This window comes from Nymphaea colorata, chromosome 9, assembly GCF_008831285.2.
Source record: "Nymphaea colorata isolate Beijing-Zhang1983 chromosome 9, ASM883128v2, whole genome shotgun sequence".
In the NCBI taxonomy this organism is placed as follows: Eukaryota; Viridiplantae; Streptophyta; class Magnoliopsida; order Nymphaeales; family Nymphaeaceae; genus Nymphaea; species Nymphaea colorata.
This window is the reverse complement of record NC_045146.1, coordinates 18,075,434-18,103,433: the sequence shown is the minus strand read 5'-3', so window position 1 is coordinate 18,103,433 and position 28,000 is coordinate 18,075,434. Positions and strand designations below refer to the sequence as shown.

At 36.3% G+C, this 28,000-nt stretch overlaps 1 protein-coding gene across 3 annotated transcripts; it reads right to left on the bottom strand.

Moving 5' to 3' along the window:
• Position 1: 1 nt before the first annotated feature.
• Positions 2–27,853, bottom strand: LOC116259865 (probable pre-mRNA-splicing factor ATP-dependent RNA helicase DEAH9). Of its 3 annotated transcripts, none has more exons than XM_031637826.2 (23): positions 27,545–27,853; positions 27,322–27,466; positions 26,315–26,389; positions 25,189–25,278; positions 24,890–24,969; positions 23,690–23,759; positions 23,504–23,589; positions 22,726–22,798; positions 22,512–22,607; positions 20,316–20,421; positions 17,290–17,336; positions 17,121–17,204; positions 16,994–17,047; positions 13,510–13,610; positions 11,163–11,253; positions 8,165–8,329; positions 5,444–5,533; positions 5,270–5,341; positions 4,845–4,910; positions 4,637–4,723; positions 3,176–3,229; positions 1,118–1,197; positions 2–1,037 (listed from the first exon to the last, which is right to left on the bottom strand). In XM_031637826.2, the coding sequence occupies exons 1-23, from the start codon at positions 27,655–27,657 to the stop codon at positions 890–892; spliced, it is 2,073 nt and encodes a 690-aa protein (XP_031493686.1). In that variant the 5' UTR covers positions 27,658–27,853; the 3' UTR covers positions 2–889. The 3 variants fall into 3 exon arrangements, with proteins under 3 accessions (XP_031493686.1, XP_031493684.1, XP_031493685.1); XM_031637824.2 differs by having other exon boundaries at positions 4–1,037; positions 4,845–4,943; XM_031637825.2 differs by having other exon boundaries at positions 4–1,037; positions 4,845–4,943; positions 22,726–22,795.
• Between the last annotated feature and the right edge of the window lie 147 nt (positions 27,854–28,000).

Genomic DNA, 28,000 nt, shown 5'->3' with positions numbered 1-28,000 from the left:
AAGAATTTTCTTGCTGTTATCCCTATAACAGATCTGGCAAAATTTAATACACGTACATGCAGTCCTTCACTGTTGTCTGTACATGCCTCTACCACCTCGGCTAAATCTGATCATCAGCAGTCAGCACCTTTCCGCAACATGGGTTTCTACTCATGATCTTATCTGGCAATGGCGTTGTTGCTTTGCCACTGTAGTCTTCACCTGTCTGCTGTCCTGGTTGTACGTATGCATTTTTATTATTTTGGTGTCCATGGCTGCTGTGACCCTTTGCTTGTCTTTGTTGCTTTTCTTTCTTTTATTCTTCAGCTGTATCCAACATTCTTTGGTAATGAAAATGGGGAATCCTTTCCAGCAGGGAATCATAGAAAACAACATGAATTGTTAAAATTTGCTGCTTGAAATCCATGAATCTCACCCTCTCACTCGAGGGTCCAAGATCCAAGGATCCGAGTCAATTCATCTCTTTCAAAGGTGAGTCGCTTATGCCATCGAGGTTCAGGATAAGACGTTCACAGCTGCTTGCCTTTCGCTCTCTTTCGATTTAGGAAGAGGTCAAGAGCGATTGCAGTGATTTTCTCTTCCCAATCTCTCTCTACCTTGTCGAAGACATATCATGCGGCTGCAAGTAAAGCAATTTAATCTAATTACCTCGTACCCAGTCAATATCTGCCAGGCTAGAAAATGCAGAAACAGGATCAGATCATAAGTTGTCCTCTAAGGGAGAGGTTTCACATGACTCTTTCCATCTTATTTCTGGAATTACATGAAGTTTTTTATCAACGCATTTAGGGAGCTCTAGGAAACCAAAATGCCAAAATTATGCTGAGCCAGTAAAATCAGAGAGTACAGAAAGGTTAAACAACTTTAACTCACGAACTCATCATTTCAATCAATGAATTACGGGGTTTGGTTTCTGTACTTGATAAAAGTGTGGAGCAATTTCTGTAAGCCAAGAAGGATCAATTGAAATAACATTTCGCATGTAGTTTTTTTCAGTGGAAACAATTTCATGATAAATCACCCACTTTGGATTGACCCTGCCAATAAAAAGAAGCCAAGGGAGGAAAGTTAAACCAAGATGGCAGAAATTAAAATAATGGGCAGTGAAACCACTCACCTGAAAAGAACAGAGGATGGGTGGATATAAACCTCTTGCGAGCCCCTGATAGTTTTGTAAACTCCTTCTTGACCATACGTCTAAAAGTAAAGTCGAGAGAAAACAAAATGTAGCATCAATAATGTAGTAAAAGACATTCTTCCATACCACCAAGTCAAATTTATGTTTTTTTATTTTTTTACAGGAACTATTTACTGAGCTTTTGAATGACCAACCGCACTTGGATGGTTGCAATGGACAGCAGGTTTTGCTGCTTTCCTGTTTGGATGGAGGGAAAGGTAGAGAAAAGAATGGATGGAAAGGAAATGAAAGGAAAGGGAAGGAAATGAAAGAAAATGAAAAAGGAAAGAAAATGGATGATTATGAAAGCATGTTTGGATAGAAAGGAAAGGAATGAAGAGAAATTAAATGGGTTTACAAGAATGTCCCTAACACTTTAGAATTTATTATCCAAGTAAAAAAAAATTAAATAGTTTTGATTTGATTTTTTATATGACCCGATTCAAGAGTGTCACATGTTCATTTTTTAAAAAACTATCTTATATATAACTTATTTTTCAATTTGTGTATTTTATATAACTTAATTTTTCAATTTATGTATTTTTGCATATTATTGTTTATTTTTTTAATGACTTTTAAAAGTACATGGAAACTAACGTGAGATAAAGATAGAAAAAAATGAGCACAGTGCCACCACCCAACCATGGGAACCGCCGAACCGGCAAAGCTGACAAGCCTTACTACCAGTGATCAAAATATCAACCCGATTCAAGCCACTCACCAAATACTTGGAAGAGGGTAGAATTGTCGTTTCCATACAAAACCACTCCTTTCCACCCGAATCTCTCCAGTTTTAAAGGGATTGAAGATAAAAGGAGTTTTCCTTTCCTTTCCTTTCCTTCCTATTCAAGCACCAAATTTTATGATCCTTTCCTTTCCTTTCTCTCTTTCCCTACATCCAAACACCTGAGTCACCTTTCCTTTCCCTTCCGTCCGTTTCAGTTCATCCAAACGGGGCTTAAGGATTTATTACAGGTGAATCCAAGTCACACTTGCAGAGACCAACTCACTCTTTCAGTGACTCCAGTTGAGATATTCAATCATGATATCTATGCCCTTCTGTGGAAAGAAAGATTATGATGATCCATAACTTGACTTGGATAGTCACATCGTAGAACAGGCTTTGCTGTCTTGCACCTTAAAAGTTTTACACCAATGATCAAGTCATATGTGGGATTGCTCCACCTATGATACAGTTTATCTCTAAAATTGATGATATTCACATCTTAAACTTGACTTTTCAGCTGAGCCATTGCTGGACAGTAATGACCCTTGACAAATTTATTGAGGTAAGGCCCCTGGTGAGAAGAGCAATCAGCCAATAACACAACTAATAATGTTTTCACCTCTAAATTGACTTGACAAATTTATTGGGATAAGGGACCCCCTTGAAGAGAGTAATCAGCAAATTGAGCAACCAATAGGATCTTTCCAATACAGTAGACTTATTCCTATGAACCAAGTGACCATTCAACGCAAAAAATATGAGAGGTGTTTAACACAGGCTAATAGAGTTTCTGAAAAGAATGCAATCATCGGTCTCTCTCCCTCTGGAATAAGAGAGAGAGAGAGCACTTAGGAGCACCAGGCTGATAGAGAGAATGAGAAAGAAACACCACCATGATTTGCTTTTCAAGAATCTTCATGACCTGAGGGGCGTTTGATTACCTCTGATCTAGTCCCATCTTAGATCCTCAAGATCTGAGGTCCACAGATTTAAGATTAGACCCTTACCCCTTGATCTTAGATCAGACCTTTTCCAATGAAATAGCAAACTGAGAATCTCAAGTATGGATCTCAGGACTGAGCTAAGATCCTTTAGTTGATGAACTATGGATCATAGTGTGGATCTCTTGCCAATCAGCATGAACATGCCAAATCAGATCCATGGATCTAAGATCAGAGGTAAACGAATGACCCTTAGGAAATATTTTGCATGGTTATCAATAGTCAGTTTCTTTTTACAAGTTTGAGATATAAAAAAGCAAAGGAAACTACCTCCAAGCGGCAAGCATGAGCAAAAAAGCCAGAAGTAATCGCCCTTCTCATAACCTGAATTGGACATAGACCAAGGAGAAATAGGTACAATTTGTAAATTAAATTGGTAAAATGCAATTATAAGCAATAAAATTCCTCTAAAACACAAAGAATGACTGCAAGTCTGCAACTAAGTGCAGTAAGGCCAAGGCAACTTGAAGCAACCACACCCTTATTCCTACATAAGCATATACAGAATTTTTAATATCAGAGGCACATCATATTTATGATCCCCCTCAAACTTAAGAAGATCCATAAGCAATCATTTCATGCTTGGAGAAAATTTTATGGGGTTGAGGGGTAGCTATGCCCTTGGTGAAGATGTCTACATTTTGGTTTATGGAGCCAATACTTGCCGATAACTGATCAACAACCTCCTCGTTAAAACTTTCTAGGCAGCAGCGTGAGTGACATTTGTACCTCCTTAATTCAGTCATGTTATGGCCATGTTGGACTCGAATGCTTTCACTGTGCTATTGAGATCACTTCAAAAGCCAAGATTATATAGAACTTGTTCCTCCTAACTTACTGATTTACGTTAATAAAAGAAAGAATTTTTAGTCAAAACACAGAGAAAGGTAACAATCATATCCTCTTTCAAAAAGAGACATTTGGTAGTATCCCTGCTGGTTAAGCTATCTCTACTATTCTTAGATATCATAACCTACACATTATGAAGCCAAAGATTCTCATGTACTTGAAACTTAGGTTTGCCTTAATAATCTTGTGTAGAAAGGACTCTTAGGTAAAGAAATTTTTCTAAAAGAATTCTTCTGTAAGGGTGGGCTTACCATTATCGCTTGAATAGCTGCCTGAGCTAAACTTTCATATGGTCTTATGTCCAAAGTATCTCTAACGATCCCTAACACGTACAACAAAAAAAAGGAAAGAAAAAAAGGAACATTGATTGGACTTTCACAACCACTTAAGTGAGAATTCCAGAGACAAATGATATAAAATGTCTTCATCTGCAGGCAAGAGTCATGCCAATTATATGAGTAAAGCAGGCGCCATTTGTTGTACTCATCAAGCAATAGTTAAATTCTAACTGGAGAGAAAGGATGAATCTCTTGCTATTGTGATTCAAGGGAAAAGGAAAACAGTGAGTATCAATAGCTTCAAAAGTTGAAGCACTTACATGCTATGGCATTACACTTAAAGTTCTATTTTGTATTCTGCAGATTTTGTGATCAATGAATATTGAATAACATATATAGCTGTTACAATTCAAATGTCACCTAAAGTTATCACAAATGCATATAATTAGTAAAAGTCATAGGTTCCCTTTACCTTTAAATTATTTTCCATGACATTAATGCAGGTGTGGTTTCAAAATTTGTTTTGTTCAACAATACTAGAGGTAGAAAATGCAACCACGAGAGACTACAAAACTAAACAAACCCAAGTATATGAAAGATATACCTCTGTATCTTTCTCACATGACTGGATGACTAAGCCAAGTCGCTTCACTAGCCTGATTAATTGCTCTCTAACATCTATAACCTTTTTCTGCATAACTTCCATAATTTAGTATTCTAAAAAGGCAGAAGCATGCAGGAATTATTTTCCATTACCATACTATATCTAAAGAAAGAAATGTAGTTTCTATATCTTTTCAAATAACACTCACCATGGAATTATAATTTATAAAGTTCTTGTAGCACCATTGAGCAGATTTTCCAGATCGTATGAATCCCTGGTATATATTAAGGAAAGTAACATGGTCACCCTGTGAGGGACCAGGTGTTATATCAGTTTGAATTAAAGAAAAAGCAAACATCAAAAGTAAAACAACCAATAAGTTGTATTCTTGAGTTGTTACTTGAGCAAATGTCATGTAAAACTGTTGTCTTAAGTTGTATTTTAAAACAAAAAAGGGAGAGCCAAGAACTCAAAAAGAAAAAGGAATACAAGATGGAGGCATTAATGAATCTTTAAGCTTTAACAGTTGGATAATAAATGGATGATATTTCTTCCTACATGACAAAATGGCCATGTAAATAAGAATGGTTTTTAAAGAAAGACATAATATATCATAAAATCATAGGCAAGAACCTCTGCAACAGCAAATCGTAGTTTTGCATCATCCAACTCTTTTTGTGCCCCTCTACCAGAAGCCCAGATAGACTGTCAAGAAGATAAATGACCATAGCAATTAACAGATTCTCAAGTTAAGTAATTTAAAAAGTCAACTTATTTTAAGGCACTGAACAAGATTTTATTTCTTACCTGAACGGAGAGAACAGCAGCAATTATGATTATCTCCTCCAAGCAGCCTAGTGAGTGTGCTGATAAGATCATTGTACCAACCATAGGGTCCTGGAAATAAAATATGGTCATCATGAGAAAACAACATTCAGAAAAAAAAAAAAACCAGATCAGTGAAAGGAGTTGGTGTTTGCGTAAGCTATGAAAAGTTTGGAATCCATTTTTGCTGAGATATGAAAAAGAGGAGAAAAGAGAGAGGAATCACACTTGCTTTTAATACTTTCACTAGGATCCATATCCTCATCAATTTGACTGATGCTACAGACTTTGCAATTTAACATTCATAAATTTGTAAAATCTGGATCAATTACAAACAAATAGCTAACAGGATCCTGCATACTCAGTCAACTAAGGTTGCACCAGTACTACAAAGGAGGACCACGATTCTATTGGCATACGGAAGTACATTGACAATGCTGGAAGTAGTAATTACGCATGTCACAAGATGTCTTGCAAAAACTATTGTGTAATATCATCAATATAAATTAATCTTCTAGAATCATTTCAGATCAAAGCAGAAAAACAAAAAAAAATGCCTTTGAGGCTGCATTACATTCTCAAACCCCTGTCATTTTTCTAATAAAACTAGCAGTTTGCTAGCACCTTGCAAAAGATGGGTGCCAGAGGACTGCTCATTTTTACTTTCCTTGATGACAAAAAAATTAGAAACTTTACAAGAGAAGCTATGTAACATGGGTACGTTATTTCTGGTGGAGTACCCATACCAGTTGGGCGCGACAAGGGTACGGGTACGGGTGCGCCCTTGGACATGACTCGGGTACGGGTCAACACGTACCGGATACGGTCAACGTACCCAGGTTCGTATCCGTCCAAAAATAGACTCGGTCAATGTTGACCGAGTCCATTTTGTCCAAAACTTAGGTTTTTTTTGTTTTCGAATTTCCTTTCAAAAACGCAGAACCTTGACAAAATTGTGGGCTCTGTTTGGCTCTTCTGTCGACCTCCGGCGACCTTCTTGCGCGAACTATTTTTTTCTTTTTATTGTTGTTCTTATTAGTATTTTTGTTTTTTTCTTTTACTGGTTTGTCATTTTTAATCTTCATTTTCTTCTTCGAAAATCATAGTGTCTGCCCTTTCTCTTTTACATTTAGATGCAACTATGCTCCACAATGATGAGCCGCTCCAATATTTTCTGTATTTGGTGCCTAAATCCAGCATTTTCTGAAACTGAGCCATTCCAGTTCAGAATTTAGCTCTTAGATTCAAGTTCCACAATGTTGAGCCATTTTTTGGATGTGAAAATTCGACTAATATTTATATTTGACTGTCTAGGGGGCTGCTCGGCTGTCTATATGTTTAAAGTTTTTTATAGGTTTCTTAAAAGCACTGCTGCAAAATCTGTTGATATATGTTTTCTATGTTGTTTATTTGTTTATGTTGATATATATTTTCTATGTATTTCTTTTGTGTGTGTATACACACACACACACACATATATATATACATATATATATATATATATATATATATATATATATATACAGCTATACCCCGTACCCAAATTTTTTGAAAATGGTCCGCACCGGCACCCGTACCCGTACCTATGTGACATACAAGAGACGTTGATGAGGGTAACTCTAGTAACTAGTAACTGCTCTTCCTCAAAAAGAGGGATAAGTGGGAAACATGTGAGAAGAAGTAAAAAAAAAGTTGGTTATCTAATTTAAATGTCAGTTTCAAAGAGAAGAAAACGTGATTGCTTATTTAACAATAGTTATGATTTTTAAGTTTAAAATGTCCATGCTTTCTATATGGCATTAAGGTAAGGTGCATGAATCATCTGGTGTCACACGCTTCAGCTATGAATCTAGCCAAAAGAAAGAATTTTTGACCTCTTGCATGCAACCCAAAAGCAATAGATAAATATTATCAAAACAGGAAAAAAGGAAAGGAAATACAAATGGGTCTTTGCCAAAGACAGGTGTCTTTTCCAAAAAATGGACATATTTGCATAATTTGATGTCACTTGATTCAACGATAAAACCAGGAAAAATGAAAAATTTTGGTCAGTTCTTCTAGAGGAATGGTATAACATATTAGATTGTCCTGACCACAGATGTGAGCATAATGGATCAAAAACTCATTGAGCAGCAGAACATGCATCGAGTTGAAATCACAAGCAACTTGAGTAACGTAAGACTGAACCTTGCCAAAGTGAGTATATATATTTCTGGCAAATAAAATTTCATTTTTAGAACTAAAACCATCAAATCTCACCAGTGAAAGAATTTTTGGTTGATATGTATCTAACAAGAAACGTTTAACTGTTTCCATGCTGTATAGTACTTGATACACAAAGGGCTGCCACAAGAACAATAGCCACTGAATCTACTACTGAAAAACCTATATGAAACATGCACACAGATCCGTAAGTAGAATGAGATGCTAATTAGTAAACTAGCTTATAGTCAAACCAAACACAATATTCAATGAAATCACAAATGAAGTTGGCCCTACCCTATCAAATATAAGAAAAGAATGGTACATTTGGCACCGCACCAAGCAAAAATGTTGCAAGAAATTACTCAGATTAAACAAAAAAATATATAACACAATTCAAATCTCTCTTGCATTTTGAAGAAAAGGACTTTCATATACACAAGAACACCATTACATCATCATGAACAAGGAAATAACATCATAGCAGGCTTAATGTATTACCAAGGGAATTTCTGCAACTTGAAACCCCAGCGGTACTGTAAGTTTTGCATCATCATCAAGAATGCCTAGTGAGTAAAGAACCTCAAGTGCTCTAATCATGGCCTCTGGTGGTGGTGAAGCAAGCCAATCAAACCCCAAGATGTTGTCGATACCCAGAGCCTTTAGCTGCATAATAGAATGTTAGATTGAAGATCTTATCTCTATGAAAAACTTTAAAAAAGTCATAGGTAAGCCACAAATAGAAATTAGTAAAATGCAGCTAAATTCAGGTTTCTGACAAATTAGTTAAAAAAATGTAGTACAAGTTATCTTGTTTAAATCCAATATTTGTTTGTCTAAACTATTGAGATACCAAAGCCAAGAATAAATTTATCTCTGATATATGAGTACACCAACGCCAGCGAGAAGATTCTCTTCTTTAATCTAATATATGACAAAGAGAAGTAGCATCATCTCCCAAGTATGTTTTTAACATGCTGAAAGAAACTACTATATTAGGATCTTTATAGGTGCTCCAACTAAGGAAAAAAGTTTGGAGTTTGGACTACATGACTATGAAAGCTTGAAGATACTGCCAAATACTAAAAAATTGGGCAGGAAACTTCCTAAGCATAACAAGAATGAATAGTAACATACTCAATCTCCAATCCTTTCTGGGATGTCGAAAAATGAAGTCTGGAAGGAGACCCACAAATTCAGTTGCCAACAATGATTGCTTCGATCTTGAGCTATCATAGACACTGATTACACTCTCTATGCGACACAAGATCTATACTAAGTCGCCAGGGTGCGGCATTTCTGGACCCGCACCCACGTCATGCAGGTGCGACCCAGATTCGCACCCAAACTAGTCAAAGTTGAGTCAGGTGTGGTCAGCCGCACCCGACTAAAATAGTATTTTTCGGATGCGCACCTGACTCGCATCAAACGTGAGTCCGGTGCAGTCAAACCGCAACATGTCCATTTCCGTCCATTTTTGGGAGTTTTTTATTTTTAACAAATTCGAAATAGCGCACGATCGTCTCGCCCCTTGCCGCTGCTCTCTCTCTCTCCACTGCGACCGGCATTCGTTGCTCTCCGTCCGGCGACTGGCGTCGCATCATCTCCGTCCGGCGTCCACTGCTCTCTCAGTCTCTGATTTCTACCTCCATCCTCTCTATTCTTCTTTCACATCTTTCCACTTCTTCTTCACTCACGAATGAAGCTGCATTTTAGGAAGGTAAACTCTCTCTCTCACTCTTTGCAGCAGTGTGTTTTTTTCTTTTTATTGTTTGATTCTGATATCGCACTCTGATTTTGATTTCTCTCTGTTCTAGTGTTCTGTCTCGTCTTGTCTCTGTTTTAGTGTGCTGTTCTCACTCTACTATTCTTTTTTTCTCTGGTATAATGGACATTGAGTGCAATTGTTTGTGAAAATGCCTGTTGTTTTCTCTTGTGCTTATGTTTTTGGAATAGTGATGCAACCTCGAGAGTCCTGGTTTGTTTATGTGGTCGGTCGAGAGAGGTTTTCTATGAAGTGAGAGACTTCAATGGCTGGGCTTCTCATTGTTGCTCTGCAAAAAGGACACAGAATATTTGCATCATTCTTTTCTTTGAGCTCTGCTTCTGTGTTAAAATTATGTTGTTGCACGAATAAAACACCATATTATTAGGTGGCTTTGTAGTGTGAAGCATCGATGGTGTCTGTTGGTTTCTTTCTTTCTAGTTTGCTCTTTCTCTGTTGATGATGATTAGAGTATGCGGACTATCTATTCTTAAAGTTGAACCAAATTTGTGCAACTGACCCATTAAATTTGTTATATTTGAAATTTTTCATTTTGAAGGTAAAACCATAAAAGATGGCAAACAGAAGAAGGAAAGGAAAAGAAGTTATTATTATTATTATTATTATTAGATATATATATATATTATAAACTATTAATAATAATAATAAATACTTCGCCGCACCGCTGCACCTAAATTTTTTGAGATGTGTCGCGCCGGCACCTGCACCCTGCACCTTGGTGACATAGGATCTATATTGCACCCGACGTCACATGGGTGCAGGTGCTAGTGCGGGATGTCACAAGTTCCAAAAAAAAATGGGTGCGGATGTAGTGAGGGCATATAAATAAATAAATAAATATATATATATATATATATATATATATATGATTTGTTATATAAGTAATTTTATTTGTCTATGTTTTTAAACTTTTTTTTATCAAGGTTACCTTAATCTTATAACAAATTTTAAGTTTTATTAAATAAAATAGAGGAGAGAAAGAAGAGGGAAGGATAGGAGAAGGAAAAAAATGAAAAAAAAAAACAAGAGGGAAAAGAAAAGGAAAGGGTGCGGTCATCAACACCCGACTCAGTTTGACCGAGTTGGGTGCCACGTCGGGCCACACCCGCACTGGAGTTGACTCAGGTGCACCACCATATTTGGCTCACCCGTGTGACTTCGATTGCACCACAGATTTTGCTTAAACAAACCTGGACTAACATACCTCACTAAACATACAATAGGTTAGTTTATTTAAGAGATAAATTTTAAGGTTAATAATTACCTTTAAGCTCAAATAATGTTTTTCATATTCAAAATTCACTTTTACCTTAGATAAGCAATTACTGATGCGTATTTAAAATTAACTTTCTTGCCGGATCAGTTCACCAAGCTTTGGTAGTGCTATGCACACCCTGGGGTTATTAAACTTCACAAACACAGAAGAAAATTTTGTGCTTTTAGGCTGCTTGCTCTTCGTGTGATCATTGATGCATAGCATATCGCACAAGAATAATTTAAAAAATCATAAGATACATCTCAAAAGGGAAAACCACCAAATAACTTGGTCCATATGACAGGTATCCAGAAACTTTCACTCTGGTTGATGAAGGTTTGACATGAGAGGTACTAGAATATGTGGATTTTATGAATGGAACTGATTCACCTTAAAATAGCAGAACATAACCAAAACATGCAATGAAGAAAATGACTTAGCATTGAAATGCAACTTACTTGCATGACACATGAAACAAGATTGGACCTTTGCATCTCTGGAATCCCATGTGCTACCATTTCTTTATTAAAATATTCTTCGGTATATAACCTGTTAAAAACAGTGACATTGCACAATTTGAATATGAGATAAGCTCCACTTCCATTAAAAAAAAAAAGAGGTAAAATAGGATAAAGGTTTTGTGTGTGCATGTGTGTCAGAGAGAGAGAAAGAGTTTTCATATTTCCAATAATTCATTCAATCAGATTTGGAAAATTTCTATCTTTCAGAATTGGATATAGTATTCAAGAAAATAGAACTGTTTTAAAATTTAAACAATTTAAAATCATACATAGTTAAATTGCTTATGATTAGATCTCTCATCCAATTATGATACACTATTATTTCATCATTAAGGAATAGAGTTTCTCACAAGCATCTTGAATTCTTCTGAAATAATAAAAGAACTCAAGTTTATTTAGGTAGTCATTGTTATAATACACTATATTTTCCACTGTTTTCGGTCTAATTTTGGACTACAGTTGACTTTGATGTATACCAATCTCGTCCTTTCTTATAAAACTTTTCAATGTTTTGGTCCTTTTATCTGGTTAGTTGATATTTTAATCGCAAATATTTTATGGTACTTTTGACCTAGAGGCCTTGCATTTAAGTGACTTCATTAATCAATATTTTGGAAACTAAGATGTCCTTTAATACTCATTTACTTTGAAAATGATGTCAAGTCCCACTCTTTATATGTCACACAAGAGAAAGAGAGAGAGAGAGCTCCTAGCAAGTCATCTAATTAATTTCACTTTTGGAAAAGAGACCTTCATGCATTTTGCTTAATTAGCAAGTCATAGAATTAAATTCTCCTTTGGAAACTTAAATTTCTTTTGTGCTTCCATTTACACCGAAATATTCATACATAACGAAAACTTGCATGGTCATTAAATCCTTTTTTCTCCGACTCTTTCCTGTGTATGGAACGCACTAGGCCATTATGTATTGGGTGTGCCCTTGCGCCCAAGTTCATTGAAATTGGCACGGAATATGGGTTTACCAACTCACCTAATTTAAAGGAATTTTTGAGTTAGAGATCAGCTTTAGAAGCTCCTCATGATCTGTCATATTATCAAGAAGGATGCATTCTAAGTTGGTGATGCCAGAAAAATACAACAGCTATGATGCATGGACACTTCAAAAAAATGTGAAGTGTCTTGTGTCCAAACATGTCCGACACTGACACTCATTAACACACCTGAGACACTCTATTTTTGAAATATGAAGTGTCCAGCAGGCATGTCTTGTTTTCCATCTCTTTTCTTTTTTCCCCCTTTTTGCTCTCTATATCTTCCCATTTTCTGTTCTTTCCTCTCAATTTTTCCCCTCTCCCTTTCTTAAGTCACACCTCTCTCTCTCTCTCATCACCCCCTGTCATCCATTCAAAAGGATGACAGTGGGTCTCATCATGTTAAAGGGCAACAGTAATGTTTACAAGTATAGACAAAGACATCTATTAAACAGTTAATTCATTAATTATATAACAGTTTTTAAATTAGCATTTTGTCATTTTCTCTGCTTGTAGAATTTGTTGTCTATTTTCTTTACAAAATTTTATATATATATATATATATATATATATATATATATATATATAGATTTTAAGGCTTGTCATGTCCGACCCTCGTACCCATGTCAGATATTGACACCCGTGTCCATGCAATATAGACCAACAGCAAATAAGTCAATATGCAAACATGAGTCAAAACACAGGCACAGAAATACATGCACAGTTAACTGAGAACAAGGTCTTTGTGCATATAAACAAGTGTTGCACACACACACACACAAGTGCAAACACATATACACACAAATTCCAATTGGAAGGGTGTCACTGTAAATGGTAAGGATACCAAAGGAAATCACTGGCCATACACTGCTTACTTGTTTAATAACTGAAAAACAAAATGCTTGAGTATATAGTAAAGTGTTGGAAGTGGTTCAGCAAAACAGACTAAACCTTTTAAGACTGTGCATCTGTAGACTAATCAGTAAACCAAATGTTGCTGCTGAACAACATAAGAAGTTTTGATATTAAGAGATTCTTTATCTGAAATTATCATCGAAAAGTTATAAACTTAACCTGATTATGGATGGTCACATGGATTGGAGATTTCAGCTCTGAGAACTGCCTATATGGCAGAGGGCAAAAAATAGGGTACTCCAATGCAATGATAAATTAGATGCTCTACAGATCTTGATCAAAGAGCGAGCTAACGTAAAAATAACATTGTCTGCAGCAATATAATAGCAGTAATAAAAATTACCGGACATCAGAATCAACTGGATTAAGTCAAGTACCTGTAACATTTGCCTGGACACACTCTTCCAGCCCTTCCAGCCCTCTGCCTTGCAGATGCTTTAGAAATTGGTGCCACAACCAAGTTTTCAATGTCAGAAATCTATATGCAAAGCATGGAACCACAGCATCAAGAAATCAACCTTCACTACCTCCAATAAAGCTTACATGTCCATGAAACAATTTCCACAGTAAGACTACGATCAGATAATGTTAATCCATAGCTTCAACAACATTTCCCCAAAGATTTAATCGCTCCTTCATTTTTCTAGCCTTTTGTGTAAACCTTTGTCATGTCCTAGGGAAAGTCTTTTGCCTAAATTAAATTGCTTCTTCCCCTAGGACTCACTCCTCATTTAACTAAACATGAAAAAGTCTTCTTTCTATCAAGAAAACATGGCAAAATTTTGCTACATAAAAGTTTTGCCTAGAAAAATTGTGCTATGCAAAAGTTTTGCCATGGATAAAAATTTTCGTTGAACCAAAGTTACAAACAACCCGTAAAGGAGATACTCAAGAAACTTTAGACATGGACCATTAGGAGTTACAGCCCATGTTCAGAAACAGCAAGGAACAAGAGAGAAGTTAAAAAATTCTAACTTCAATTTTCATTCCATGTCAAAAGAATGGAAGAAATTGCAATATTTCCCAATTAATGAACAGCTATATCTCATTGCAACCTACAGACGTGAGTAAGTGCTCCTGAATAAGGTGCCAGTGACTGCTAACAAGACCAGAGACAAATCTAAAGAAAAAATAAATTATATCTAGTAGCCCACTTGCACAAAAAAAAACATCAAAAGCCCAAGAAAGAATAATAGCCAAAGGTGACAATGATATACAATCAACGAAACCAGTGTGCAACATGAAGATGAAATGGGAAAAATAAACTTTATCTAGCTAATGTATGTTTAACAGAGGAAATTTTTTAGAGGGAAAGAGTAAGAGAGAGAGTACAAGTAGGAGAGCCTCTTTTGAAAGTTCCTTATAGAGATTACATATGCATTCTTTAAACAATCAACTACATTAGTAAGTACCGTTTCATAAAAAGTAATAAATGATTTTGTAATAACTTTTGACTTATGAAGCTATCAACTGAAGGTTTTCAAATGCTTTTAAAAGTGCTAATTTTAAGATCATACATTCTGGATATGTTCTTGTGCTTTTACTTTTTAATATTACACTAAATGACCGAACCAAAGAAAAGTATGAGAACATGCTTTTGTAAAGATTTCCAGATGCATTCAAATTCCCCGATTGGGATAAGCATCGATGTTAAGACAAAATCGTGTAATTATTTGTAATTTTCCTGACCACCTCAAATTGCATTCAGTTGATACTGAACACGGAATGGCTGATATTATTTCTAAACTCTTAAGTAATATATTAAAGAGATAAACAAGGACTTAGAAGGTACTTACATGATATGAAAGTGTAAAAAGGAACCGAATGTTTTTAATGATATTTCTGCTTGTTTCCTGACTGTTAAAATCCAGTTGTGAATCATCTCAATGTTGGGATGTGGACCCAGATGACTTTGATTTCGAAGAGTAACACAACTTATGTACTGCTAACATTGACCCTACTATTCCTTCTAATGATTTTGGTGATGATTTCAATGAAATCATTGAAGATAATCAGGATATCAACAGAAAAACAAAAGAATTGTTGAAGTATGTACTCAAAACTTAAAGACTCCATTCCATGTTGATCTGTCTATATAATATATATATATATATATATATATATATATATATATATATATATATATATATATATATATATATATATATATATATAATTTTTCCTTTTTAAATGTGCCGCACTGACACCTGCACTCTGCACCAATGTGACATAGCAGTCAGCTGTACTAGTCATTATTAATAGTCCTCATTTTTGCTCTTCCTTTCATTCCCGTACAAATATATCCCTTGTGTGCAGAATTTGTTAAGCATGTGCTCTTTTGTGTGTGTGTGTGTGTGTGTGTGTGTGTTTCTATTTTATTCAGTGCCTCAATTCTGAGGTTTGAGTGTTGTCCTTTGTGACAACAGAGTGCTCTTGCTGTTTTCTTTTTTTTCCTACTATAATGGAATTGGTTTATTCATCACGAGTGCCTCAGTTGTGTGGTTTGTATTTTGCCCTTTGTGACAAAATAGTTCTTCCTTAGTTCTTTTTTATCAAGACATGCCTTAAGGTGCATTTCTTAAAATATACATCATGCTTTTGCTCAAATCTGAATTTAGGACCAATTTGAGTTGAGTGCTTACAATTAATTGTATACCTGCCCATAGTTAAATGGTTCACCACTATGAATGTCTGATATATGTGTTTGAAGTAGTGAAATGCAAAATGTGAAGTTCTGTAGTCACCTTCAGTGTGGTACGTATTGTAGTGTATCATATAACACACATCATAACTTTTGCTATGGGTGATACACTAACAATCTATATTACACTGCATCTTATGATATGCGGCTGTATGGCACGACACGGTGCGCTAGGCCCTATCTCATAGTACATGGAGGTGGGAAAGGAGAGGACCCAATCCCCAATCTTTTGTTTTGGGTCTTAAAAATTCTCTTGCACCTAACTCCTAAACACTCTTAGGAGTTGTCCGAGGGAGCTTGCAACTTTGAGGAAGAAAATGCCAATCTGAAGCTAGATTTGCATGTGAGACATCGATTTGCAATTGAAGGAAAGGGGTTTCCAATTTCTACCATGAAAAAGGCATAAAATCCCCCACTTTTGCCATGGATTTTTATTGTATTTTAAGGAGATGATGCATATGACGATGAAAATGAAGATGAAAATAATTTCTATCGTCATATTTTACATTGAATAGATTCATTTCATAATGCATAAGACTTTAAACAATTGTCACAAATATTGTTTTTGGGTGTAAAACACAAAGGTTTTTCTCGGATATAATACAACAAAGAATTACTTTTCTCAGGAAAATCTCGACAAATTCTAAAAAAGTTAAAAAAAAAAAACTGGTAATTAAAACTATAAAAACGTGAAAAAACACAAAAAACGAAATAAAAAAATGAATGAAACACATTTTTTTCATTTTGGCTTGTCTTATTTTATTCTATTTTTAACTTTTTTAATATTAATAAATAATTTTACCGTTTTTTCATGATACATTAAGTCGGGTTAGCCTAACTGATACACATTACAATACGCACTTTACAATAGTTGGTCATATGACAATTTTCAAGAGTAACCATGATTGAAAGAAATGCACTGTGCACTATAATTTCAAAAAAGGAGCTCTAATGAGTGAAATACCATATCTCAGCGCCCCACCCCATGTTGTTCAAATAAATGCCCAAAACAATTTCCAAGGAAAATACAAGCAAATAGATTTCTTAGGAAAGTAAAAGTACCAAAAAAGGTGCATAAGAACCAAGAAACTGCTTCTTTGAAGTAGTTTGAACTCAAGAAGCAAAGAGCAGCAAAAGAAAACAATAATATGCTCTTTTACCGGATTGTAATAACGCTGTTTTGAGAACCCACTGTCCACAACATACACCACTCCCTACACAACACATGAATAAGTTACTACATTAATTTGTCTTCCAGGAGATCCCAAGTTTATTGCAGCGAGGTACCTCAAGTGTTAATGAAGTTTCTGCAATATTTGTTGATATCACTACTTTACGCTTTCCCCTAGGAGTGGGAGAAAATATCATGTCCTAAAATTAGGTTAAAGAATCAACATGGTCAGCAGGCAATTTTTTAAAGGCCTATTATCAAATCAAAAATTAACCTCAAAATAACCTGGTCAGCACGTGAAAGTCCAGCATATAGAGGCAAAATGATAAGTCCTGAAATTAGGCAAATTATATGTTAGACTTTGTTCAACATAAAATACAGGAAGATCGCCAGGAAAATAAAGCTTAAAAGAAATATATAAGAAACTGCTAGTATCCTTTGATTTGCTTGCAATGCTGATCATCAGAATGAAAGATCTAGAAAATGAGCCAGATATTGACAAGACCCTAACTATAATTTTGGATTTTTTCTTATAAATCTTTTGCACTTTTCTGGATTCCTCCTTCTCATGCATTAACATTATTTATTTCTTCCAATCTTAACAAATTACTCTTATTGTCAGTTGTCACCTTTCTGGTAAGCATGATCTATTGATCTAGTTCAATCGTTTTGGGCCTGAAATTAGGTTACGAGTGGACCAAAACAAGAATGACCAAGTATATCAGCATAAACAGTCAGCTGAACTTGAGTCTTACATGAGGATGAAAGGCCCTAGTCTTTTCTACAAATTCATAGTGACCAAATCAGTTACAAATGTTATTGATAACTCTCTCTTTGAACACATTAAGACAAACCCATGCTGAAACTGTCGTTAGTTTAGACAAACAAGCATAGCTCATAGGAATAGCCTGGTCCAGTGCAGTGGTGTGCCGCTTTTTAGAGATCACCCAAGGGATGCCCAATGAAAATAATAACCTACCATCATCACCCGCATTTTCACAAATCAAAGAAAATTTATGATCATGAAAAAAAAGACACAGAAAAATATGACTGAAACGATGAAAAGATTTCTAGAATATGAAAATTTAGAGATGATCTAGAGACTATAATTGTGTCATATCTATATGATAAAGTTTCATATAATTGTGAATAACTGTATGATACTACAACTGCATAAAATATTTCAGTTATTTATATTTTGGATCTTCTTTATATTTTTAATAGAAATTTACAAAACCTGGCCAAGCTTTGACATATTAAGAAAAAAGTTTAAGTTAATTCACATGTAGCTACTTCTGTTCACTACCATTTAGTTAATTTTGGCATGAGTTGGAGGAAAAACGACTAAGCTACTCTTCATGGAAGTACCACACACACACAGAGGGTAAGCCATCACAGACAAGTAACAATATTGAAGATACCTCTTGGAAACTTTGATCCTTGAGATTTCTCTCCCCATCTATTTCTCTTTACACACTCAGGGGAATGGTCTATGAGTGTCCTCATTTCCTCCCAATTACTAGTTTGAGTAATTGGGAGGAAATGAGGACACTCATAGACTTTCAATAGCACCTGGGATGGTGCAACTCAATTTCTCTTCTCACCTGATGGGGCAGGTTGTTGGACCCAATGTAGGGAAAACTAGCTCCCCTTCCCACCTAATGAAACAAACAGACCCTTAGGGATTTGGCTTTGTTTTATTTGTAAAAAGGCCAGTCATGGGTACTGAGTTTTGCTTCAATTTTAATCTGAAATGGATTTGCAGAACATTTTGCAGTGCACTAGTGCAGCTATATCTAGGCCTTCCTTCTTGTTTTTCCTTTTTCTTTTCCCCCCTTTTGTCTTTCGTATGCTACGCAGTTTGGGTGCAGGGAGGGTTTTTTTTATTGTCCTTCCATGATTTAATGATTTTAGGGTTCAGGAATTAGAGATTTTAGATGGAGCAGAAGGTGTTAGGCTTTTGAATTAAGTTTGAGTCCTTATTGTTTCTCCCTTTGTTTTTCTACATTTGATGATTGGGCTTCTAGCCTGTAGGATATGAGTATAAATTGGGTCTCTGCTTGCCCAGTTTACCAGATTTTATCAGCTACAGGGTGAATAAAGGGAGATTTTAGGTTTCTTATGGCTCAAGTTGCCTTCTAGTGTCAGTTAGGGCAAGCTTGCGCCCAAAAGATTTCCTGTTCTTGCAAGAGAGAGAATAAAAAAGAGCCCTAGAAACAGAGAAAAGAAACTCTTTGATAGGATAAAAAAAGTAATTATATTTTATTTTAATAATTTTATTCTGTTAAGCATCCGTGGAGAACCTATCGAGGGAATTGTCATAATGAGGGCAGGTAAACAAAATTTTTCAACGTTTAGACAGTTAGTTGCACAAAAATAAACTGTTAGGTGGACTCCTATAATTTCCTCTAATTCTAATTCTGTAGATTCTTTTATTATAAATCTTACAATACAATAAGTTGGTATTCATATACCCCTACTAAGACCTTTCCTCCGTTCTTTTTAGACATTATTTTGTGATCTAATAAGAATTATTTCCTAGTTCTTGTGGTGTACACATAATACTATAATAGAACTACAGAACATGCAAATAAGAATGTCAGAATGCCAGGTTAGAGCTTTAACTAACTTGATTATGAATCTCCAAAATTGGTCATTCACTAGAGATGAGAGAGGATTCACTAGAGATGAGAGAGGCCCACATAGAAACAGACAGCTGCACTTGTTTGTCCTACTCTTTTTAATCTCCTCCTGCCACCATATTTCTGGTTTCTGGTTTGATAGTGTAGAACAATTATTTGTTGGACTAACATTTACTAAGATTAATCACAAAATGTTAGTCCGGAGCAAGATCTCATAAGAAATCATAGTATTTGCCTTAGCATAATCTCTTTTCATCTTTTGCAAGGAGCAATATAACAAAGTGACTAATTCTAAAAATAGTAGTTTAAGCTTTAAGGTCAGCCTCTTCCTTGGTACGATATGTCTTGACAGAAACATCAATCCTCAAGAAGAAATCATCTTCCAAGAACCATCTCTAGGTATAGGTAATCACATTGATAAAGCACCTCAGAACTCCTGAAACATTTGACGTCTTTAGAGTTCCAGAAAATGAAACTAGATTGCCCATCAAGAAAATTAAACAATTGAACGTATGGATAGATTTGGTGAATTCATAAAATGGAAACCAGTTGGCATGTATATGGGAACATGAGAATGACAGCAGCAAGTTTATCAGACACTAGCACTATGAAAAAGTATAGTAGTGAATTAACAAAATAACTTGACAGAGAACATGGATGCTCAATAACCTGAAGATCTTTTCCCTAAATTTTGACATTCTTCATTAAGTAACTGAACTGCGGCCTCAATATCATCTTGACCAGTGAGGAAGACTAGAATATCGCCCATCGGTTCCTTAAAAGGACACAGCACAGGGGAAAAATAAAACTACATCTACCAATTATGCATATGAAGAATAAATGAATACAAAAATGGAAAAGATCAAGTGGGTACTCCTTTAATTGAAAAGACATCAACATTTGGAGCAAGAAAAGAACGAACAAAGAATCATGTTATGACAACAAAGTCCACCAAATAGCTTTAGAAACAAAATTCCACCATCTAATCCCCCCCCCCCCCCCCCAGAACTGACCATGAAGTTTTCAACAACCTTGTGCAAAGGAAAGATGAGCATTTGCAGTTTTAAATGCACATAGATACCTGGGTTCTAAAATGTTAGAAATGTGGAGCATATATACGACAACTAGTAAACCTGGAGACTTCTTGGTGTCTTAGGAACAGACAATCATGCCTTAAGATCTCTCACTCCCCTGTGTGTGTGTGTGTGTGTGTGTGTGTGTGTATTAGATTTGTAAAAAGATGACCAAAAGTGCTGAAATACATATTTATGGACTGCATAACCTGATAAACACAGGCAAGTCATCTAGTACTAGAAGCATGTGGATGAATTGCTGTTGCACTTGGACAGGTATTCCTCATCTAGACAAGCGAACGCCTCTACTTCTTGTTAGTTAAGACGGAAAGCAAGACCACAGGAGGCCTTCGAGCATTCCCTGCCCTCACCAGCTAGTACAAGAGCACCCATTTCCTGACCCACTATGTAGGCCTGACACCAAGTATAGCAGCCTCAATGAAGATTTGGTGGGCTTTTGGCCTAAATATTTCCAAGGATAGTGTTAGTGGAACAGTTCCAAAATTTTCAGTATTGTAACCAGAAAAAAGAGACTTTTATTTTCCCCAAAACTGACACGTGAAGCCAAAATTCAACCATCAACTCCCTATGGTAAATATTTCCTTCAAGTAAATGCCTTACAAAACAAGCAGTAAGCAAGTGGATAGTACGTTAAATAGAAAAATGACCCTACAGGGTCGTTTCATTACAAAGCATTTACAGCCACAGAATAAAAACCATTCCCGTCCACATAGCTACCATGTAACATCAAACTCTGGAAAAAGGAACATCCAGAACAGTCCCTTCCACAGATTCCACAAATCATGTTACAGGTGTTCATCGAAAACAGGGAGCAGAAATATTTAAACTTCTTCAATTGCTCATGCATCTCCACCACCCTTTGCATCTAGGACAAAGAATCCTTCACTGCATCTCTCCCCTAAGGCTGTTCACGAGCCAAATTCGACAGGAGCTGAGCTGGCTCAAGTGGCATAAGCCAGAACTTGAGCTCGGCTTGAGCTTAGAGAGCTCGAACTCGGCTCAGCTAAGCTCGAGCCATGTTTCGGCTGGAGCTTAGCCAAGCCATGTATAAAAAATTACTTAAATATAGAGGGAGACATTGAGGTTTGAACACCAAACATGAGGGCTGCCAACCTCAAAGAAAACCATTGAGGTAACTTTTCACTTGTGATTAAAAGAGGGAATTTCTTTTTACATATTTTTTCTCCATGAGCTTAATTGAGTTAACCAAGTCGAGCCTGCCTACCTCAAGCTCGACTCATTAAATTAGACGAGTTCCATTTCTTTTACTCGAACTTCACTCGTTTATTAAAGAGTGAGTTCGAGTCAAGTTTTATTGGGCAAGTTCAAGTCGAGCCTGAGGAAGCTCAACTCGTTGAACAGCCCTACTCTCCCCATCTCCTACTATTCACCTCCAAGTGAAGCTTTTCCTGCACTTGCCTCCTTTATTGGTAAGCCTCTTCTTTTTCTTCTTCTTGTTTTTCTTCTCCCTTTTTTGGTCTCCTTTGTTTCTTAACTTTTTGGTTTTATCAAGCTCTCTCCCTCTTTCTGTTATTCTGTTTGGTTGTTTCCTTTCAGTTTCCCATATTCCATTTAGACTTTGGCAGGGGGAGTAGAACCAAACCTCTAATCGCTGTGTCATATACTTAGGCATTTAAATGAGAAATGTCAAAAGAATCATGATGAATGTGACAAAGAAGCTATATTAGGTCTCCAACATCCAATTTTAAAATTTTTCCAAACTTAGCATCCTTTTGGGGTGCAAGAACTTGTTCACAATGAGTTAGAATACCTTCTCATCAATGGATAAGACAGTTGAAACTGCCTCATGCAGATAATTGGACGTAGGCTCCTGGAGAAAATACACTTTTACTTCATAGCCTCGTCCCTGGGATGAACAGAAACTATTAGTACATGGCTAGCCATTGCATTCAATATAGGATAAGAATCCACATATTCAAGTTAATGGCTCAAGGCTGCTAAAGAGGAATAGAGAAGGAACAAACCTCCACAGAGAGAATAGCAGGTTGCTTACTGGGTACAACATCTTGGCTTTCAGGATCATGTCGCTTTCTTCTACTTAATGAGAAAAGAAAGGATTATTAGAGGACAAAAATCAAAACAAATTTTTCAGGGAAAAAAAAATAGAAGGCCTGCACTATCATAGCATAATAACAAGAAGTTGCACTCAAACAAGACAGAAAGTAAAAGGAGAAAACTATGAAAACTGAAAAGTAATGAGAACTAAAAAAAAATCATAATTATTCCTACTCTAAAAGAATGACTCATCAGACCCTGTTTCTTCCAAATAATTCCTGTGTAGAATCAAATCAATATTTGAATGCATGCCATGACATTGTTCCTCTCAAATTTCTGTGGGACTCTATTTTCTTTTGCTTTTTCTTAATATATTTCTGGCCATTGCTGTATTAAAGAAATAGATGAGGAACCTGTACTAAATAAGGAAATATAAGAGGGGACAAGCTAGTGTTTCAATTCACTCAAGGCTAAAGCTAGAGAAGTGCAACTCCTGATGAACTGTAAAACCCTTTTTGAAAGTGATTTCCCATCAAAAACTTCTTGGTATGATGAGCATGCACAATTTACAAATTAAATATACTGTAACTGGATCTTTCTCAAGGCCAATTGGATGAATGAAAACTGCAAGAAGCAACCAATGAAGACAGCATATAAGCAACTAGTGACAGAATTCAACGCAAAAAACTGCAGGTTCTCAAAAGAAAAGAATGTTGGGACACATATACAGCAATTAAAAAGGCCAACCTGTAAGAAAAGAAATTCGAGATGGATTTTGCCTCAATTGTAGCAGATGAAATGACCAACCGCAGCTCAGGTCGACGATTTTGGATCTGGGATAGCCACGCTAATTAGCATAATCACAGGCATAGAACTTAGAATACAGTGTCATCAACCACCAAATACAGAAGCCAAGCCATCCATACTTCACACCTTTTTCAAGAGCCCCATTAACATGTCCGTAGAGAGGCTCCTTTCATGTGCTTCATCCACCATGATGACACTGATAAAATAAAAGAAAATTGAACATGTAAAGCACTTTTTCTCCTCACAACACAGTCATTTCCAACAGAAGGAAGAAGAGAACTTCAAAGCTATGAAAACATTTTAGTGCACATACATTTCATTAATTTTCTAGAGTAAAGCCATGGAAGAGGGGAAAGATATCTATAAAAACAGATCAAGGGAGAAACTAGAGTAAAGCTAGGAACCAGCTTATCTACTGTTAAATATTTGGTTTTGTTAGTTTATCTCAGGAATGCTGTTGCAATCATTTCAAAGGAAATATTTGAATGTACAAAAGATTGTAATGATTTATTTAATAAACATAATTGATGTCTGAAAAAATCATCTTCTTGCTTCCACACGTTCTTCTTATTGATTTGTATTGTATGATTATAGCAATGAACCAAAGGAATCACGACAAGGAATGGCTCTATGTCTATTTTGAGCCATGACGTATCTATTCAAATTTCAAAGTACATGAGTTTTATTTGTTTGCCTGACAGTGGCATTGTCCAACCCATAGCAACTTAGAAACTCGATGAGTTTAGCAAATTCATGGAGTTAATTGAGTCCAATATACTACATTTCAGACCTATGGGGCATTGAATATAATCCAGCCAAGCAATTTGAGACCACGCAGTGTGCCTTCTATTTAACTGATGCTTTACATCTTCTAAACATGGAAGGGAACCATCGAAGCACATACAGTGGTCACCCTCTTTTATTTTCTCCCCAAGTCTTACTGCGGCATACTTCAGTGATATTCAAAAGTTTCTAACTTGATACTATATACAAATTTGATGTCATTATCACAAGAAAACGAATGGATCTATTTTGAGAAGTTCATCAAAGTTGAAGCATCTTGAGTAAGAATCACATCCAAGACACTTAAAGTCAGCCATCTTAGGTTTTGAAGCACCTCTTTTTATATACATATATGCTTTTGCACCTAAGGTGCAAACAACTCTGAAGGTGCATAACTGTTAAAGATACAACAATCCTTACACTGTACTGTATTAAAAGCTTTGGGCATATAGTCAACTTGCAGCAACCATTACTCGGTTGCAGACTTTGTTCTAAATTTCTAATATATTCACATGCAGTACAGCATTTTTAAAGCTAACTTACCTGTATTTGGTTAGAAGAGGATCGTCCATCATCTCCCTTAGCAGCACACCATCCGTCAGAAACTTGATCATGGTAACACCCTATAAATAAAAAGAACTAAATCCTTAATTGAGTGTCCTATATACTCAAAATGTCAAGACCTAGAGTAAGCCATTTCCACTGAGCATGTACATTAAAGCGCTCAATATCGTTCATGAATAAAGATTCCATCCATCAGAATCATAGAGGATCTAGCTTTACATTGTCAAGATAGAGAACCAGCACATATCCACCACACAATAAGTTACATATAGACATACCGGCTTTGACATGTCCTCAAAACGAATTGTGTAACCAACCTCCTCTCCGAGCTTGACACCCATTTCCTCAGCTACCCTTGAAGCAACAACCTAGTTGTCATGTTTAATAAATTGAAGATAAGATCACCTTCACAAGTCAATACAAATTGATAATACTAATAACTGATAATAGCGATGCAATATTCTTATGCTTGTCATAAGAAACACTAAACTGATTTTTGGCTAAATTTCTTCAAAGAATGTGGACTTGCCAGCAAGGAGAAGGTTCTTCAAAAAGCAACAACATGAAATTATTAAAAAAAATAACTGTGATTACCACGAAGCTTTTCACTGAACCTGGGAGAGAAAAAAACATTACTACTTTGACACTGTACAAATAATAAAAGTCTACAACTTAAGAAAATCATCCATTGCCAGATTTCTCCTGTGGATAGGTTTTCTAGGAACTTCACAGTGCATGGAGCATGTGCAAGGTTTATTAACAAAAAAAACAAGATCGTGCACACAAGCTCTATCCAGCTGTGATCACATTCACAACTTCAAGTGGAAAAATTAACTAAGACAAACTTATTTAGAACAGCCAGCTTATTTAGAACAGCCAAAAGACAAGTTCCATAAAATTTTTCATTTATCGACCAAAAGAAGTTCTCGATTTTTCCCATGGGAACAAAAAAAATGCAAGTTCCATAAAATTTTCAGTAATATACATGAAAAAGAAACTACAAAATCACAGATCAAATTAAGGTAATGATTTCATTTGTCTCATGCGCAGGATAACCATGAGAACTTGTCACAAATCCGTTAATTATATAAAGCAACTTCAAGAAATTCATCTACATCCTTGTCAAACAGTTATAGAAAAACATTAACCCGAAGAAATACATGAGGTTCTGCAGTCATGGATGCTTTGGATTTAAATTCTAGAACAATATGGAATATTGTAATAAAAGGGATATCCCCGTGAAAAGGAAATCAGAAGTGGAGAATTAGTAAGGCACCTATAAAAGGCCGAGTACTTAATCCATTTCATCAACCAGAGAGCAACTTTACACTAACAAAGCATCTAAGCTATTTCTATAAAAAAATCCTTTTGGAAATAGAAGTGGTAATTGGGAGTTGAAAAGACCTGAACAGCCAAACGCCTAGGCTGAGTGCAAGCTATTACACGTCCATCGGATGCCCAACCAGCTTCTTGAAGATACTGCAGTGGCAAAGCAGACAGAAGAGTATTATTATTTAGTATTAACTGTTGAAAAAACAGTACACTAGCATAAACACCGACAAGAACAAAAAATAACCTTGAGGCTTGAAGATAACTTTCCGTTTTCAGTGGTTATTGGAAGTATTAGCTGTAGAAATATATTCAGATTGGTCTTTCTACATTTGAAGGGAAGTCTTTGGTCTCTTAAGGGCATTTTGCTCTTTCAACAATTCATTAATGAAGTGAATTCTTATTTACTATGACTCCACGGCAGACTGCTTTTTCGTCGACTCTCTCCAGAAAGGCAAAACTTTGCGGTTTTGCAGCTATAGCGGCTATATAGTTAGCACATCTCCCGTTCTTTGTCATAGCCCAACATGAGGAAAAGGGATAAAAAGCATATCCACTTAGTCTCATAAGCAAAACCATTGAAAAGTCTACCAACTTTAACGCTATCAATGAATTCATTCACTTGATAGCAGTCATACTACGCAACTCTTCTATTTTCTTCCAATGCCGAAATCAAATGACTGCATACATCAAAATGGACATCGAATGTCAACAGGGATGCAGTTTCCAATCACAAATCGAACAAATAACATCAAAGACAAAATTAATAGACATTCAAATACTATTCTTGTCATGGTATCTAGAAACGAACGTAGGAGTTTTTTTTTTTTTTTTCGGACGCACCCGTTTGTCCAGATAAACGGGATGCTACATGAACCACGACAACTTGAACAACCCAGGACTGCTTTCAGACAGAATGAAAAGAAGAACACACCGGGAACGAAGATTCGATCTTCACCCGTCCCGTTCATGTGAACCGAAGCCCTGGAGAGAAACGTCCCATCTTCCAGTTGCAAAGTAAATTCAAAGGGACGGATGAATAACTGTACAAGAAAGGAAAAGCGGAAGGGCGGAGAAAACACCTGAGGAATCTGAGTGGTTTTGCCGCTGCCAGTCTCCCCAACGATGACGGTGGTAGCGTGATTCTCGACCAGATAAAGGATTGCCGTCCGATACTCATAGACAGGGAGCCTCTTTCTCTGCTTCTCCAGACTCGCATGCCCGAAACTGCCACCCATAAATGGGGAGTGAGAGAGAGAGGCAGAGAGAAAGAAAGAAAGAGAAAGAGAGGCTTAACTACAGTACCCGGAGTGAGAAGAAGAAGACGTAGGGTGGCGGACGTAGAGGACACCTCCGTCTTCATCCTCGACGAGACGAGAAGTCGGCTTCTCAGAGCCTGGCTTCCAGAACTGGGACATTCCCCTTTCTCCTCTCCTCTGTTGGTGCTTACAGCTTATCCTGCGTCCCTCAACTCCACAGAGTTTTGAAAAGGAGATGAACGAGGGAACTGGTATTTCCCAGAAGTTTCGGCCCTAGAGTCGAAGCATGCGAGACTCTCCCTTGATTAAGCCAGAGCCGCCAACGAAAAAAAATAGCAAAATTTTTATGAGACTATGGTTCTGTTGCAGGGTATGGAAATGCCCATATAATGTTGTGGAAACTTGTTCGTTGACACCTAAAGAGGTGTCTAATGACATAAACCATTTTCCGACAATGAGTTCGCCAGAAATTGTCCATCTTTTTTTGCACTAGTATCTGAGG

What these genes read in the sequence shown, in the direction of transcription:
- LOC116259865 (XM_031637824.2), bottom strand. Translation starts at nt 27,657, where the DNA reads ATGTCCCAGTTCTGGAAGCCAGGCTCTGAGAAGCCGACTTCTCGTCTC. An exon ending in TTTAGGGAAAAGATCTTCAG is followed by an intron (nt 17,337 to 20,315) that starts GTTATTGAGCAT and finishes GCCTAATTTCAG; the next exon opens with GACTTATCATTTTGCCTCTA. An exon ending in TTGTTTCATGTGTCATGCAA is followed by an intron (nt 8,330 to 11,162) that starts GTAAGTTGCATT and finishes TCTATTATGCAG; the next exon opens with CTAAAGGCTCTGGGTATCGA.